The sequence below is a fragment of the Leucoraja erinacea genome, chromosome 6, assembly GCF_028641065.1.
Source record: "Leucoraja erinacea ecotype New England chromosome 6, Leri_hhj_1, whole genome shotgun sequence".
Lineage (NCBI taxonomy): Eukaryota > Metazoa > Chordata > Chondrichthyes > Rajiformes > Rajidae > Leucoraja > Leucoraja erinaceus.
This window is the reverse complement of record NC_073382.1, coordinates 41,892,926-41,910,072: the sequence shown is the minus strand read 5'-3', so window position 1 is coordinate 41,910,072 and position 17,147 is coordinate 41,892,926. Positions and strand designations below refer to the sequence as shown.

General features: G+C 41.1%; 1 protein-coding gene across 1 annotated transcript in view; it reads right to left on the bottom strand.

The window, feature by feature from the left end:
- The window catches only part of LOC129698002 (glypican-6-like), a 738,013-nt gene that overhangs the window by 49,115 nt on the left and 671,751 nt on the right, over nucleotides 1–17,147 (bottom strand). Inside the window, exon 6 of the mRNA XM_055636811.1 lies at nucleotides 13,686–13,829. Within this exon, the coding sequence (XP_055492786.1) occupies nucleotides 13,686–13,829 (144 nt within the window). The remainder of the gene's footprint in view (nucleotides 1–13,685; nucleotides 13,830–17,147) is intronic.

Here is a 17,147-nt window from a genome sequence, read left to right as displayed (position 1 = left end):
TAAATTAGAAAAGCTAAAAGAAGATATAAGGTTGCTTTGACAAGTAAGGTGAAAGTAAATCCAAATGGTTTCTACAGCTATATTAATAGCAAAAGGATAACGAGGGATAAAATTGGTCCATTAGAGAGACAGAGTGGACAGCTATCTGCAGAGCCAAAAGAGATGGGAGAGATATTGAACAATTTATTTTCTTAGGTATTCACCAAGGAGAAGGATATTGAATTATGTGAGGTAAGGGAAACAAGTAGCGTAGCTATGGATACTATGAGATTCAAAGAAAAAGAAGTACTGAAAAATATAAAAGTGGATAAGTCTCCAGGTCCTGACAGGATATTCCCTAGGACATTGAGGGAAGTTAGTGTAGAAATAGCATGGGCTATGACAGAAATATTTCAAATGTCATTAGAAATGGGAATAGTGCCCGAGGATTGGTGTACTGCGCATGTTGTTCCATTGTTTAAAAAGGGTTCTAAGAGTAAACCTAGCAATTATAGACATGTTAGTTTGACTTCAGTGGTGGGAAAATTAATGCAAAAGATACTTAGAGATAATATATATAAGCATCTGGATAAACAGGATCTGATTAGGAAGAGTCAACATGGATTTGTGCCTGGAAAGTCATGTTTGACTAATCTTCTTGAATTTTTTGAAGAGGTTACTAGGGAAATTGATAAGGGTAAAGCAGTGGATGTTGTATATATGGACTTTAGTAAGGCCTTTGACAAGGTTCCTCATGGAAGGTTGGTTAAGAAGGTTCAATTGTTGGGTATTAATGCAGGAGTAGCAAGATGGATTCAACAGTGGCTGAATGGGAGATGCCAGAGAGTAATGGTAGATGGCTGTTTGTCAGGTTGGAGGCAGGTGACTAGTGGGGTGCCTCAGGGATCTGTGTTGGGTCCACTGTTGTTTGTCATGTACATCAATGATCTGGATGACGGTGTGGTAAATTGGTTTACTAAGTATGCAGATGATACTAAGATAGGTGGTGTTGTGGATAATGAAGTAGATTTCCAAAGTCTACAGAGAGATTTAGGCCATTTGGAAGAATGGGCTGAAAGATGGCAGATGGAGTTTAATGCTGATAAGTGTGAGGTGCTACATCTTGGCAGGACAAATCAAAATAGGACGTCCATGGTAAATGGTAGCGAATTGAGGAATGCAGTTGAACAGAGGGATCTAGGAATAACTGTGCATAGTTCCCTGAAGGTGGAATCTCATGTAGATAGGGTGGTAAAGAAAGCTTTTGGTATGCTAGCCTTTATAAATCAGAGCATTGAGTATAGAAGTTTGGATGTAATGTTAAAATTGTACATGGCATTGGTGAGACCAATTCTGGAGTATGGTGTACAATTTTGGTCGCCCAATTATAGGAAGGATGTCAACAAAATAGAGAGAGTACAGAGGAGATTTATTAGAATGTTGACTGGGTTTCAGCAACTAAGTTACAGAGAAAGGTTGAACAAGTTAGGTCTTTATTCTTTGGAGCGCAGAAGGTTAAGGGGGGACTTGATAGAGGTCTTTAAAATGATGAGAGGGATAGACAGAGTTGACGTGGAAAAGCTTTTCCCTTTGAGAGTAGGGAAGATTCAAACAAGAGGACATGACTTGAGAATTAAGGGACAGAAGTTTAGGGGTAACATGAGGGGGAACTTCTTTACTCAGAGTGGTAGCTGTGTGGAATGAGCTTCCAGTGGAAGTGGTGGAGGCAGGTTCGATTTTATCATTTAAAAATAAATTGGATAGGTATATGGATGGGAAAGGAATGGAAGGTTATGGTCTGAGTGCAGGTAGATGGGACTAGGGGAAAATAAGTGTTCGGCACGGACTTGTAGGGCCGAGATGGCCTGTTTCCGTGCTGTAATTGTTATATGATTATATGGTTAAACCAATGCAGATCACGGGGAAAACGTATAAACTCTGTTCAGATAAGCACCCGTTACCAGGATCGAACCCGGGTCTCTAGAACTATAAGAGCTGTAAGGCAGCAACTCTACCACAGTGCCACCGTTCCACCCCTGATGGTTGTTGATTTCCTCTGGGTGGTTCTGTTTCCTCCCACATCGCAAAGAATGCCCCAAGCATGTAGATGAGTGGTAGAATATTTAAGAGAGTTAATGGGAATATAAGAAGAATAAAATGGTTTAGGGAATGATTCATATAAATGTGTTCTTAACATCCTGCCTAAAGTAGAATGGGCTAAACTGTCTGTTTCTGAGCTATATTTCATTATGATTGTGATATCACTTCTCAATAGTCATTATTTCTCTTTCAAGAAGTAATGAATACAGGAGATGATCCAACTCGTTAATAAGCTGAAGATCGTGCTAGATTGAAAGGAAAATCTTTTTAAATTGTGATGGTTTGAGGCAGGCACAAGGAATAAAAGAATTTTAGAAACCAGCCAGCAATTCTTAACAATATTAATAACGGCAATGAAAGCCATGTTGTTCACTTGGAAACTGTGAGACTAAAACTAATAATCGGATAAGGAAATATCTGGAGAAGTTAAATACTTTGTATTTGTGTTCAATAACATCTATAGCAGAAAAATAGTAGTAGACTAGACTAAGTGTTCACACAGGAGGGCTGGTCCCCCAATGCAATATTCCACCTCTCCACCAATTCCAATATTGATGGCCAGTCAGGGAGACGGGGGAGGGGGGAGGGCTTTCTGGAACGCTAGTATGGGTGTTGTGGGTCGAAGAGACTGGCTTCCAGAGGGCTAGTATGCACATTGGCCCACAGATGGCGCAATGGGCTAAGTGTTCAGCTGGTGACCGGAAGGTAGCCGGTTCGAATCCCGCTTGGAGTGCATACTGTCGTGGTGTCCTTGGGCAAGACACTTCACCTACCTTTGCCTTTGTGTGAATGTGTGTGAGTGATTGGTGGTGGTCGGAGGGGCCGTAGGCGCAGATTAGCAGCCACGCTTCCGTCAGTCTGCCGCAGGGCAGCTGTGGCTACAGAAGTAGCTCACCACCACGGAGTGTGACTGAGGAGTGAATGAATAATGCGATGTAAAGCGCCTTGAGTATCTAGAAAGGCGCTATATAAATCCCATCCATTAATGTGGGCCGAATGGATTCTTAATCTGGCAGCTCAGTCGCTCAGGCCTGGTGGGCTGGCAGCTGTCACTCAGGCGTGGTGGGCTGGCAGCTCAGTCACTCAGGCCTGGTGGGCTGGCAGCTCAGTCACTCAGGCCTGGTGGGCTGGCAGCTCAGTCACTCAGGCCTGGTGGGCTGGCAGCTCAGTCACTCAGGCCTGGTGGGCTGGGCTCAGGGGGAGAGGATGGAGAATCAATTTTAGACATCTTTCATCTATTTCTGCAGATCACAGCAATGAAGGAGGAAAGTCTTCCTGGCCTGAAACTCACAGGGAGCCTATGAGAAAAATACTGGGGTGAGGTCTAATACTTGCAAGGGGAATACTTACTGACGAAGGGATGATGGATGGGCTCGGAACTCTTTGGGTGTCATCCAGTCCTGTGGGTAGTACAGGCTTGATGGGTTTTTTTTTTTTTTTTTTTTTTTAAGTGTAACTCTTTGGGGGAAAAATCTCTTCCCTGAGACCCGACCTTTTTCCCTGTCGGGTCTCCGTTGCCGTTGGGGCCTAGCGCCGTGGAGCGGCTGTTGAGCCTGCGGAGCTGTTGTGGAGCTGTTGTGGAGCTGCTGCGGACTTACCTCCGTGGAGCTGGCCGGCTTCGGGGCATGGAGAGCGGCGGTGGCGCGTTGCTGTGGCCCGGCTCCGATGGATGGAACACCGGGAGCTCGCGGATCCCCGGTGGGAGGCTGCTTTGCGGGGCACCGGCAGTGGCGACTTCTCCCGCCCGAATTGCGGGGTTGAGAGTGACCTGGAGGGGGGCCCTACAATGCCCGGCGCGGCCTTAATTTGCCGCGGACTAGCGCCCGCCGGGGGCTTTGACCTCGACTTCGGGAGGGAAATGGAATGCAGGGGAGAGACAAGAACTTTGCCTTCCATCACAGTGAGGAGGAGAGCCACTGTGATGGATGTTTATGTGACTAGTGTTGGTGTGTGTTTTGGTTCTTTTATTGTATGGCTGCAGAAACTACATTTCGTTTGAACCTCATGTGAGGTTCAAATGACAAATAAAGGTATTGTATTGTTTTGTATTGTAAAAGAAATCTGAGTGAAATCTCAGTGAAAGGCACTTTTTCTGGACTTTACCTGGCGTGGCACTGGCCTTTTGGGCCAAAATGCTCTACCTGGGCTAATACGGGCATTTTGGGCAAACGGGACTAGTTTCTCGGCTAATAGGGGCCTTGTGGGCTGAAATGAGTGGTTTTAGGCAGGCCAAACAACTAATTTCATTTCAGTTCCATTTCCATTTCAATTTCAAGCACAGGGCAGGCCAAACAACACATTTAATTTTAATTTAATTTCATTTCATTTCCATTGCCATTGCCGTTTCAGTTTCAAGCACAGGGCAGGCCAAATAACTAATCTCATTTTCATTTCATTTCATTTCCATTGTCATTTCAGTTTCAAGCACAGGGCAGGCCAAACAACTCATCTCATTTTCATTTCATTTCATTTCCATTGCCATTTCAGTTTCAAGCACAGGGCAGGCCAAACAACTCATTTTATTTCCATTAAGGGCTAACAAATCATTTATTGCAAGTACATTGCAGACTCACAGTTCAGTAGACTCACAGTTTAGTTGACTCACACCAGAATTACAGTTGTGGCCTCTCCCTCGCTATCTTCCAGAGTGACTGACTCATGTCCAGGCATCCGGGGTTTTATAGTCCTGCCTGATTCCCCCCCCCCCCCCACCCACCGGAAGGGGCGTTACCTTCATCATGGTGATTGACAGGCGAGAGGACCAATCAGCTGATCTCAAGATTTTTAAAACATTCATAACTTTTTTATTTTTCATCGATCAGAAAAATCCTAGGGGCTGCCTCAGCGTAAGAGGGCTGTGAGTAAGGGCCAAAAATCAGCGATATATGGTAGTGTTTTTTCTAAAATCAATATACAGCGCAGACAGGAAGTGGTCAAGATGAGATTTTTAGTTATATAGATAACGGGCAGATAGAGCATGGAGCATGAAACTTGTAAAATCATTAAGAAAAACAGTACCAAGCCAACCGATGTCAATAAGCTATTAAGATTATAACATATAAATATGGTATGTCCCATATCTAAAAGAGGTGGCTTTGGAATAATTATGATGTGATCAATGACCATAAATGTTAACTTAATTAATCTCTCTCCCGATGCTCCTACCTATTGATTAGTCATTGAATCATAGAGCACGGAAACAGGCTCTTCAGCCCAACTTCTCCATGCTGACCACGAGGTCCCATCTGAGCTAGTCCTATTTTCCTGTCCATATCCCTCGAACATTTCTTTCTCATTTCAGATTTCCAGAATCTACAAACTTTTATTTTTGTTGTGAATGCTTTGACTGTCATCTTCTAAAATTCTCTAGCTCTGGACTCATTCCAGCGGATTGGGAAGTGGTAAATGTAATGCTCCTACTTAATCAAGGGGAAGGGAGTAAACGGACTTAAAGGTACAGCAGGCCAGTTGTCCTAACATCAGCCACCAGGAAAATGTAGGAATCCTAGTGGGGAATAATGCCAAAGCACTCAGAACGATATAACACTAGTATACAGAGTAAAACATTGTTTTATAGAAAAGTCATGTTGGAGCATCCAACCAGCAGGTAACATAAAATGGAACCAATGGAAGTAATTTGGATTTCAGAAGACAGTCGATCGGGTGCTGCATCAATTTTGCACATTTTATCTCATCGGTAGAGATGAGGAAAGTGGGTACTTGTTCTATGGATCGGGAATTGGTTAATAGACTAAAGACAGTGTAAGGGTAAATGATTATTTTATTATAAACAGTGGAGTGCCTTATGTACGGGTTCATTCAAGGAGTTCTCCGGAGTTTGCCCTGATTCGAACTCGGAGATTTACGGTAATGGCCGCTCGTTGGTACTCGGGGCTCTTGTGGACATTTTTCAACATGTTGAAAAATCTTCACGAGTCTTCCAGAGCTTACCGCATTTCCCGAGTACCTGCCGTTAGTGTTACGAGCCGCTAAGAGACGTACCCGAGCTCCGATGTAACCGCTACGTTCATTTTACGCGCTTACCACAAGTTTAATTTTTTATTAAACTTTAATTTTTTTAATTTTTTATTAAACTCGGGAGAGCACTTCAATAAACTCGTACAGTACTTGCTGGAGCCTGTTAATTAATATCTATATTAATCACTTTGATGAAGGAATTAAATGTAATGTTTCCAAAAAGGGAGCATAATGCAGAAAGTTTATGCTAGAAAATTAAAAAAAAAGTACAGTATTAATTTAAATCTAAGAATTCCTCGTGAATCCTTGGTTGCTGCTAAAAAAATTGTAATTTAACTATTCAGGTTTTCTGCATGAATTTTACTGCCATGTATCATCTATTAAAATCTAACTTTGGAATTGGCATTTGTTTATTATTGACACATGTACTAGGATAACTTGAATAGCTTTGTTTTCATGCTTTCCTTTCAAATCTAACAAAACAAATAGAGCAAAGAGAAAATGCCAGAGTGCAGTGTTATACATTACAGTTACAGATAAACTTGTTCACATACGAAAAGGGGATAATGAGGTGAATTGAGAGCCAGGGACTACAACCTTGTAAGAAGACATTCCCTAGTCTGATAAAAGTGGGGAAGAGCTATTTCTGAATCTAGTGTTAGTTCCATTCAAGCTCTTGTAACTTCTGTCTGAAGGGAGAAGAGGGAATGACCGGGATGAAATAGGTCCTTTATGTTACTGGCTGCTTCCCTGAGGTAAACACACTTGATTATGACGGCTGCTTTCTCGTTAAGACCTCTTGTGTATGGCTTTGGCCAATTTTGTATGAGTAATTCGTGTCTCCTGAATCTTAATTACATCATTAAGCCTGTTGCACAAAAAAATCTAAATTCATTCCAGTGCTCTCCATCTCCTTTTTCACTCAGCGAAGGTTGATTAACACAAGGAGTAATCTGGCAGTGTATGATGGAAATCATATTGCAGACCTGTCAATACTCCATCTTACGTGTGAATGAATAATGTGAACATGATGGACGAATAAAAGATAATTATGGGCCTGTCCCACATACGCAACTTTTTTGGTGACTGCCGGCATCCGTCATAGATCATTGCAGGTCGCCGAAAATTTCCAACGTGTTGAAAGTCCAGCGGCGACGAGGAAAAACGTTTTTACACAGAGGGTTGTGAATCTGTGGAATTTTCTGCCTCAGAAGGCAGTGGAGGCCGATTCCGTATGCTTTCAAGAGAGTTGGGTAAAGATCTTAAAGATAGCGGATTCAGGGGAAATGGGGACAAGGCAGGAAAGGGGTACTGAAAGTGGATGATCAGCCATGATCACAATGAATGGCTGTGCTGGCTCGAAGAGCCGAATGGCCTACTCCTGCACCTATTGTCAATTGTCTATTATTCATAAAATAAAATTATAAACAGAGAAACAGTATCAGTATTAATATTAATGAAAAACATTGCTTTTAAACATATTTAATGCATGGTTCTTGAACATGGAGGAGCTGGTGGAATTTTAGAAGTGGATAGACTGACATCGTCATGAGAGAGAAGGAGTTAAGATTGTTTCATTGTAATATGTGCCAAAATGGAACAATGAAATTATTACTTGCAGGAACATAACAGGCCTGTAAACACAGTACTCAATAGATAACAATAAATAGAAAAAAATAAGTTCAATAAATAAACAAAAACCAACATTAAAAGGCAAAGGCAGATGACTATGATGAATTGGAATGTTAAAGCTTAGCTGTGTTGCCTTCCAGAGAATCCTCTGGAGAGCCAGAGGAAGGACATGGATGGAAAATAAAGAAAAATAGATTTTTTGTGAAGAATTTCTTCTGCATTTCCAACTGGAGTCCTGAAGACTTAGCTGAATCATAGATATACACTCTTCAATATTGCAGAATGCATAACTGAACATCAAAAGATAAGAATGGTTTCGACCCAAAACGTTGCCTATTTCCTTCGCTCCAATACTGCTGCCTCACCCTCAAAGTTTCTCCAGCATTTTTGTCTATCACAAGATAAAGCTGTGTTTGAATATCTGGTTTCATAAAATATCTCTGTTGAGATGTCCAGGCTGTTCTTACACCTAATCCAAATGAATAGGGTATAGATATAGTTGACATCATTGCTGGAACAAAATCATACTCCTGACATATTGTTATTCACGTATATTCAAGATTTTTGCAACACATTATGATTAGTCTGAGTTCATGACATTAAACTCACTGCCATTCTGGGTTAAAAAAAAGCAGTATACATTATGGCAGAATGAGGGATCCATCATTCCCAGAGAGGGGAAACCACGTTTTCTAAAGAATGAAGGCATCTCGGATATCTTAGATGGAACGCCTCATCTTGGGAGCAGCTGGAACATATCAAATGGCTTGCTGAAAACCACATGAGAACATGTCCAAGATCTGGCGCCTGGCCTCAGCACGTTATTAAACCTGCCAGACAACAACGGCACCTCCCTTGTCGGCAGGTTTAATAACAATGGGATTGTCGCTGAGTGATTGGAGGGCTGGCACTCCGAGGGGGTGGGCAAGGGGAGTGGAGATCAAGACGGTTGATGTTGCTTGGGCAGTAGTAATAAGAAGGCTGGCATGCAGAATCCATGAGGAGAAGGAATGTTGGAAACCAGAGATGGTGTTGACACTAGGTGGTGATGACTCCTTACCAGGGAAAAATGCCCAAAGGTGGAGACAACATAAGGAGAGCTTGGCTGGCTCAGAACTCGTGTGGGTATATGGGTAGAAAGATAAGACCACTGCTGACGGCTGACTGTTTTTGCATCTGAAGAAGTGGGGAGAAGGATGACCCAGAAGAGTCAGTCCACGTGACACCGTTGGAGTTTAATTCCATTTGCCTATCCTTGTCCCACTTTCCTTGTTAATCTAGATCCTAATATTATCATAGATAACCTTCTTCATTGTTCACACATTGTTACCATAGATTATGGTGTTATCCAAACACTTACAATCTATACCATCTAAAATATCATCCAATTATCGATGTATTTGGCGAACCCCACAGGGGCCCATGATGGATCACCACAGCACACCACTGGTCATAGGCCTCTAATCTTCACTAGCATTCCTCTGCCTCCTATCACCAAACCAATTTCCTATCCAATTAGCTAGCTTGCCCTGAATCCCTACTATGCCGGACTTTGTCAAAGGCCTTGCTAAAGTCCACGTTGACATATGCTTGACAAATACCTTTTTCGTAATTGTATCCAGAGCCTCTATATACCTCGACAATGAGGGTATCCTAAAGGTGACATCTCTGCCCTTCCCCTATCCTGCCCTATCCTGGTCCTGGGGAAAGTAGTTTTCTCCAAGAGAATGTAAAAGTAAGAGGTTTCACATTACAAAAATAATCATTTTGGATGGACAGTATAAGCCAATCTTGCCTTTGTTGGAATATCTCAAGAATGAATAGCAACATCATCATCAGGAACTCTCTGATTGTTTAGTTTTAAAAGAGTAAACTGTTCTCCAACCCAAGAATGGGGCAGCACAATAGAGCTGCTGTGTCACAGTGCCAGTGACACGGGCCCATTCCTGATCTCGGGTGCTGTCTGAGTGGAATTTGCACATTCCCCTGTAACTGTGTGGGTTTCCTCTGGGTGCTCCATTTTCTTCCCACATACCAAAGACATATGAGTTTGTAGGTTAATTTTCCTCTGTAAAATTGCCCCTAATGTGGAGGCAGTGGGATAGCTTAGTGTTGATGGGTGATCAAAGGTTGGTGTGGACTTGATGGGCCCAAGGTTCTGTTTCCTTACTGTATCTTTAAATTCAACTCCAAACTGACTCACTAGTATATATACATTTTGAAGCTCAATAGATCTTAACATTATTACATGAAATAGTTGCATAACACAATGTAGATGATTCCTGAATGAGACACAAGAGACTGTAGATGCTGGAATCTGGAGCGAAAACCAAACAACTGTTGGAACTCAGCAGGTCAAGCAGCATCTGATTTGCAAAAAGTAGTAGCATTTGCTGAATGATTCCACAATGGATGGAAAATTGCACAGTACACCTTTACTTCCCAATGTCACAGTTTGTGGTAGATAATACAATATCTATTAGAGTAGGATGTAAACACACCCTTTCTCAACCAATGGTGGATCTAGCGTGAACTCAAACCATGAAAGCCAAATTCACTTTCAATAACGTGCCAAAATGCAGTTCATGAACCCACATCAATCCTTCCCCGAGTTCTCTTACAATTTGTTCATAACTGAGTAATTTGGCTCTCTAAATGTGATAGCAAGAAATAGTTGAGTACATTGGATGTGAAAGGCTTTGATCCAGACAATACTGCAGCTTTGGTGCTAAATAACAACGTACCAATTTCACAGTGAGGATATTGGTTCACCTCCAGCTCAGATGCAACCCATCCCACTTGTACAGGTCTCCTATGCAACAGAAGAGATACCAATAGTCTAAAAATTGGAATCCCTGCCGTCGGCATGAGCTCTTGAGCCATGCATTAACCTCTCCAATCTACCTATTTGTACTCTCACTTACATGTGTAATCTGACGATCATCACCCTCGGGGTTCTACTTTTTAAACTTTTGCCAAACTCCCTATATTCACTTCGCAGGACCACATCATTGGCATGATATAGGGCTTGTGGCAATGTTACCTCAAGTCCAATTTTAGGCTTCATTTTATGCAGGTGAATGTCAATTGTGTTATCAAGTAAATGAAGATACACTGGGACACAAGCATTGACATGACATGAACCTAAAGATGTTTCAAAAATTTGACATAAACGGGAGCTGAACAATAAAGCCCAATTAAAATCAGGATGAGGTCGTGGGGAGAACTTTCTTAACTAGGTGCTGTCCGTCAAAGCTGTCTGCCACCCCAATGTTAACACAATCATTATGATTTTATGTGAGTGGCAGAAAGTAGGTCATTTTTTCTTGCCAAGACATAACTGCTTAGAAATTGGATCACAGAGCCCTGATTTTTCTCAGTACTACATGATCCAAATTTGATTTTATTCAGAGCAAATTTTGTTAGTTATAATTTCTGTGTAAAATTGTGCCAATCATGAAATTAGCCAACGAGCATCCAGTTCCAATCAATGGTAGTAGATCCCAAACTTTTCCATGACATTAATTATCATGCATTACATGTTTGAATTCTTTATAACATAAATTGATGTTCTTAGGCCCAAAAAATGAATGCTGCTGAACATTCACACACTAAACATCAAAGAACAAAATGTGCCATCTAAAAGTTCATGCAGGACACTTCTAGAACTCATTGGAGACTGATCATCCACACTCTAGGGCTTAATTTAACAACTGCTGTTTGAAGCAAGTAACTCGTAGGAAAATTAGGCTAAATAATTACCACACAAATAGCATAAACATGGAGCTGGATATGGCAAGTGTTTCTGAGGAGTTAGCTAATCCCTGGAGAGGAGACCCTGAAAGGCACAACTAGAAAGACCCTCTTCCCACAGCATGAAGAACTGTGACACTGCTATCTGGCTGCCATGAGGACCACACCTTTAATGGCTGTCGATCTATTCTGAGCGCTGCACAATGAAGAGGGAGAAGTTGCGTTACAATGATATTGCTCCTATATTTCTACAAGGATTTCTACAGATCATCATTCAATGCATTTTTGAGGTGGAAAACACATGAACAATATGCACACTTGTTTTAATTAATTTTACAATATCTTAGAGAGATCTGATTTGACACTGTTTTGTAAGACTTATTTTCCAAGGTTTAGTTATTGCTGGTAAGATAAGCTTTCATTGCTTATCTTTGATTCACCGCAGGAAGAGGCAATGAGCCATCTTCCTGATCCACTGCGTCCCTTCTGGTGAAAGTACTCCCACACTACATTGCATGGGGGATACAAAATTAGAATCAATGAAAGACCTGTGATATGTTTCTAAATTTAAATGGTGCGCAACCTGATGTAGAATCTTTGGCTGATGCCCTTCTCCTTCTTGATAGCATTGATCTCAGACTTACGAGGTGCTAATAGATTAGCCTCGTTCTAGGCAAACAACTGTGATGCAATTTGTCCATAGTTCACACTACAGAAATGACATGCAGGGACTGGAGGGAATGATTGTGCAGGATGGCTCCTTTGACCAGTGTAGTGTTGAACTTCTTCAGAGCTGTTGGAGTTTGCTCAATCAGATGAATAGCGAATATTCCTTCACACTCCTGACTTGTACCTTATAAATGATTGAAAAACGAATGCTATACCCAACTATGGTTTAATGCACCAAAAATAGCTCAATTCAAAATTAAGCAAATAGTTTAATAGCTATACCAAAAATGTAAAACCCATTAATACTCAAAAATCATTATGAGATAATAATCACATCAAATGGGTTCACAACAATTTGTTAACTTAAAAATACAAGGTATATATTGATGGATTATCATCATCGAGTTATTTCAGATCAAATAATAACCCCAAAGCATACAATTGGAAATCAATGTAATCAATTATTTTCATTTAATCAATAATCATTATAATATTTTATTATCACCATAACTTTTTTTAAATAAATGGTACTATAATATGTGTAAATCAAGATCAAGACTATTCAAACTAATTTACAATATAAATATCAACAGTAATAATTACAGGTCTTTACACTGTTGCCAGTTAAACGTTGCTCATGAGGAACTATGTTCTGCCGTTAACAATTTCCCTTCCACCTGTATAATTATCAAGCTCATTTCTTGGGAATAGTGGAATAGTGCTCATAAGGTCATGGTGATAGGAGCAGAATTAGGCCATTCAGCCCATCGTCTACTCTGCCATTTAATCATGGCTGATCTATCTGTTCCTCCTAACCCCATTCTCCTGCCTTCTCTCCATAACAACTGGTACCTATACTAATCAGGAATCTATCTATCTCTGCCTCAGAAATATCAATTGACGGCCTCCACGGCCTTCTGTGGCAAAGAATTCCTTCTTTGGAGTGTTCTCTATGGTAATTGTCTTAGGGCTTGTATTTCATTTACTCTTAGTGAAATGCTTGTATAAAGTATGCTCAGCATAGTGTGTCTGATTTTGCAAAACGTAGTACTACTACTTAGAATATATTGAATAGCCAGAGTGTATGGAAGCATCAGCTTAAAGGAGGAAATTTGTAAGTTTCAAGATTTCCAAAGGGCTGGAAAAAAGTAGTTTGAAACACTGAATCATTTTCCCTGAGTGGAGGTTCAGTTTAATATCTCCTAGTCTGTTGATGAGAGCAGTAATCTGGAGATAGGATGAAAAGGATTTCATCATTTGACCCTGACCAAAACACAATTTTCCAGCACGAGATCTAGCAACTAGACTGAGGTCTACCTACATATGGGAGAAATGAAAGCCAGGGCATTATTTCACTGTGTCGTTCTACTTTGATCCTATTGCAACACCCTTTTAAGGTTCCAAATTATATTGAGGGTGTGGGAATGACACTATTGTCTATTTTCACATTTTATTTCTTAGTCTTTTTAAAATTAGATTTTTTGATGGACCTTTAAGAGATGCATTAGACATGCTTATTTCAGTTGATGCAAGATATGGGAGGATGTAGAAAGTAAAGGTGTGTGAATACTCACCAATCTGTCCAAGCTTGTGCCAGCTGCAGTTGTCGGGCGTTCCTCTGGACTGTAGGGCCTAAACCTTATATTAAAATTATCTGAAACGGAACGTGTTGAACGTCCAGCTGGCCTTGGTTTAGGCTGCCCACATCCTTGAAAAACCTGCAATATTAAACACATTAAAATGTTTGAATCTTATGTAACCTAATTAAGTTTACCATTACAGGAACATCAGATAAGTGGAGCAGCTTCAGTGACTTGTTTCTGTTCCCATTAAACATCTCATTAAAAGTAAATCATTTTAATTTCATCTTTGGGACACACAGGGAAAGATCAAGACGTTAGCTGTTCTTTTGAATCCAGAGCTAAAATATTAACTTTGAATTCTAATTCCTGTAACCTATGACTATGTGGGCCTTGCATCTGTTGCTAATTAGTCAAACTCACTGCAGACCACAGCACAGAACAACAGCTGGTTTCTTAACAAAGATATCAAAATATTGGACATACTGAGAACCATACACTGTCTTAAGGAAATCCATTTGGTCTACTTAAAGAGGCAATATGCATTCAGAATCAGATAAATGTTACAGCATGGAAAGAGGGCATTTGGCATATTTAGTCCAGCAATCCAACTGGCACCGATCCCCTGATTTCCTCCCACAGCCCTCGAATTTGTTTTTTCAGATTTTCATCACTTATACAATGTCACCATTTAATTGGGCTGCGGTGGTTCATTCTAGACACCACTCAGTTATTTTGTCAATCATTCTATGTCCTTCCTTCAATGGAATTACTGGAACCCTCATGATTTTAAACTCCTTTATAACTAGAACCTCATTCAGCTTCCAAATTTCTAAGCTATCCACATAACTGAAGTCTCTAAATCCTGGAATAATTTAAAGTAAATATCTAGTGCACTCTTTCTAAGTCCGTCACAACTTTAGGCATCTAGAACTGGACGCAATATACTAGTTTTGAAAGTTTAATCAGGATTTCCTTGCCATTCTACTTCATGTGTCTACAGAAAGCTGTACTCTTTTAAATACGTTTGTCTACTGCTCTGCTGCTTTCAACACCTTACACAGAGATACTTATTGCTTCTATATCCTCTTTAGAGTTCTTCCATCCAGTTCTTACTGTAATCAGTCTGGTTTTTAATTCTGTCACCAAGCCTGGCATCATTTTTTCTTGCTGAATTTTGCTCTCTGCCTCTTTTGTTATCAGTGAGTTCTGACTTTAATTGTTCGTTTTCCCTTGTGGAAAGGTGCATAGAGTGAATCATCTCATTCTCACTGTTCAATCATGGTTCAAATAATTTTGATTTGAATCTTAGAGTTATCGCCATTGAAACACGCCCTTAGCCATACAATTACATTACCGGCCTCACACTAACTCTGTGACTCTGTGACTCTGACTGCACATGCTTGTGCCCAGTGCTCCAGTTTCCTACCACATCCCAAAGATAAGCTAATACTAATTGAATGCTGTAAATTACTCTTTGTTGAAGCAAAAAGAATCAGAATGGAATGGACAGGTATATGGACAGAATTTTGAGGGAGTAATAATGAGGGTGCCTGGGACAAATGGGATTGATTTCCTGCAAGTTGACTTTGACGTTATGGACCAAATTACCTACATTTGCTTGTTCAAAATATCAGATAGGATCATTAATTTCAGAACATCAAACGATGTAAGAATGTAACATTGTGATGAAATCTTAGAATGATCTTTCAGAGATGTAAAACTGACAATTTCTACAATGGGTATTTACTATATTCATCAAGTTACAAGCAAATGCAAGATTACAGACCTTCAATGTCAATACTAATGCTAATCAAGGGCTCTCTCTGGGTGGTTCTGATATTTGTATTGCTTGGCACAGTAGGTTGTGTTCATATAATGTTCAACTAAACAATCTGCTTGAGGGAATCATAACAAATGTTTAATTTTCATGATTCCTTACACTTTTGAGATACAGTGCAGAAACAGGCCCATCGGCCCACCGAGTCCACGCCAACTAGCAATCACTACGTACACTAGTTCTATCCTACACACTAGGGATAATTTCCAATTTTACCAAAGCCAATCAACCTGCAAACCTTTACGTCTTTGGAGTGCAGGAGGAAACCAGAGCACCCAGAGAAAACCCATGCGGCCACAGGGAGAACATTGTGTCTTACAATAAAGGGGAGGTCATTTAAGGCTGAGGTGAGAAAAAACGTTTTCACCCAGAGTTGTGAATTTATGGAAATCCCTGCCACAGAGGGCAGTGGAGGCCAAGTCACTGGATGGGTTTAAGAGAGAGTTAGATAGAGCTCTAGGGGCTAGTGGAGTCAAGGGATATGGGGAGAAGGCAGGCACGGGTTATTGATAGGGGACGATCAGCCATGATCACAATGAATGGCGGTGCTGGCTCGAAGGGCCGAATGGCCCCCCCCTGCACCTATTTTCTATGTTTCTATGTTTCTATGTAACATGTAAACTCTGTACAGACAGCACCTGAGGTCAGGATTGAACCCAGGTTTCTGGGGCTGTAAGGCTGCAAACCAGCGCCACTGTTCTGCCCTAATTCCTTGATGGTCTTCATGGCAATATCTCAAATGTACTCCGTTAGTGACTGTGGAATGATAATGCAATCATCTCGCAACTCAGGATCTACGGTAAGCACAATTGTCAGCTCATGAGGAAGTTTGTGCAAACCTAGAAGTGCTTGTGTGATTTCCATGATGAGTTTCTGTTTTCGTGTTTAATTTTCTGTCATTTCTGCTGAGACAGAACATCTTGCTGCATCTTATTCTACTGATTATCACAAGGGGTTTTATTAAATGCTTAACTAAAAGCCATACAGCCAGCATCAACTGCCCTACCCTCTTTGATCATCTTCATCATCTCCTCAAAAAAAACCAATCAGGTTTGTAAATCATGACCTGCCCCATACAATGCCATGTTGACTGCCCCTAATTAGCCCATCCTCTTCCAAATGAAAGCAAATCCTATCCTAAAGAATCCTTTCCAATAGCTCCCCTCCAGTATCGTGCAACTCACTGCCCTAGAATTTACTGGGTTATCTCCACCTCGCTTATTACAATAGTCAATAGTCATTAGTCAATTTTATTCATCACATACACCCGAATGTGCTGTGAAATGAATTTGCCAGCAGCGGTACAATTAAAAAAGAACACACAATACACAATAAGATTTAACACAAACATCCACCACAGCATTCTTCACTGTGGTGGAAGGCACAAAGTTCAGTCAGTCCTCCTCCTTGTTCACCCGTGGTCGGGCCATAAAACCCCCCGCAGTCGCCGCTACAGACGGCCGGATGTACAGGCCCTCTCGTCGGGACAGTCGAACACACTCCGTGGCTTGGAGGTCCCGAATTGGCACTTTCTCACCAGAGACCGCAGCTTCAGGATGTTGTAGGCCGCAGGCCGGCGGTCGGAGCTCTTCACTGGCTATACCCGGCGAGGGATC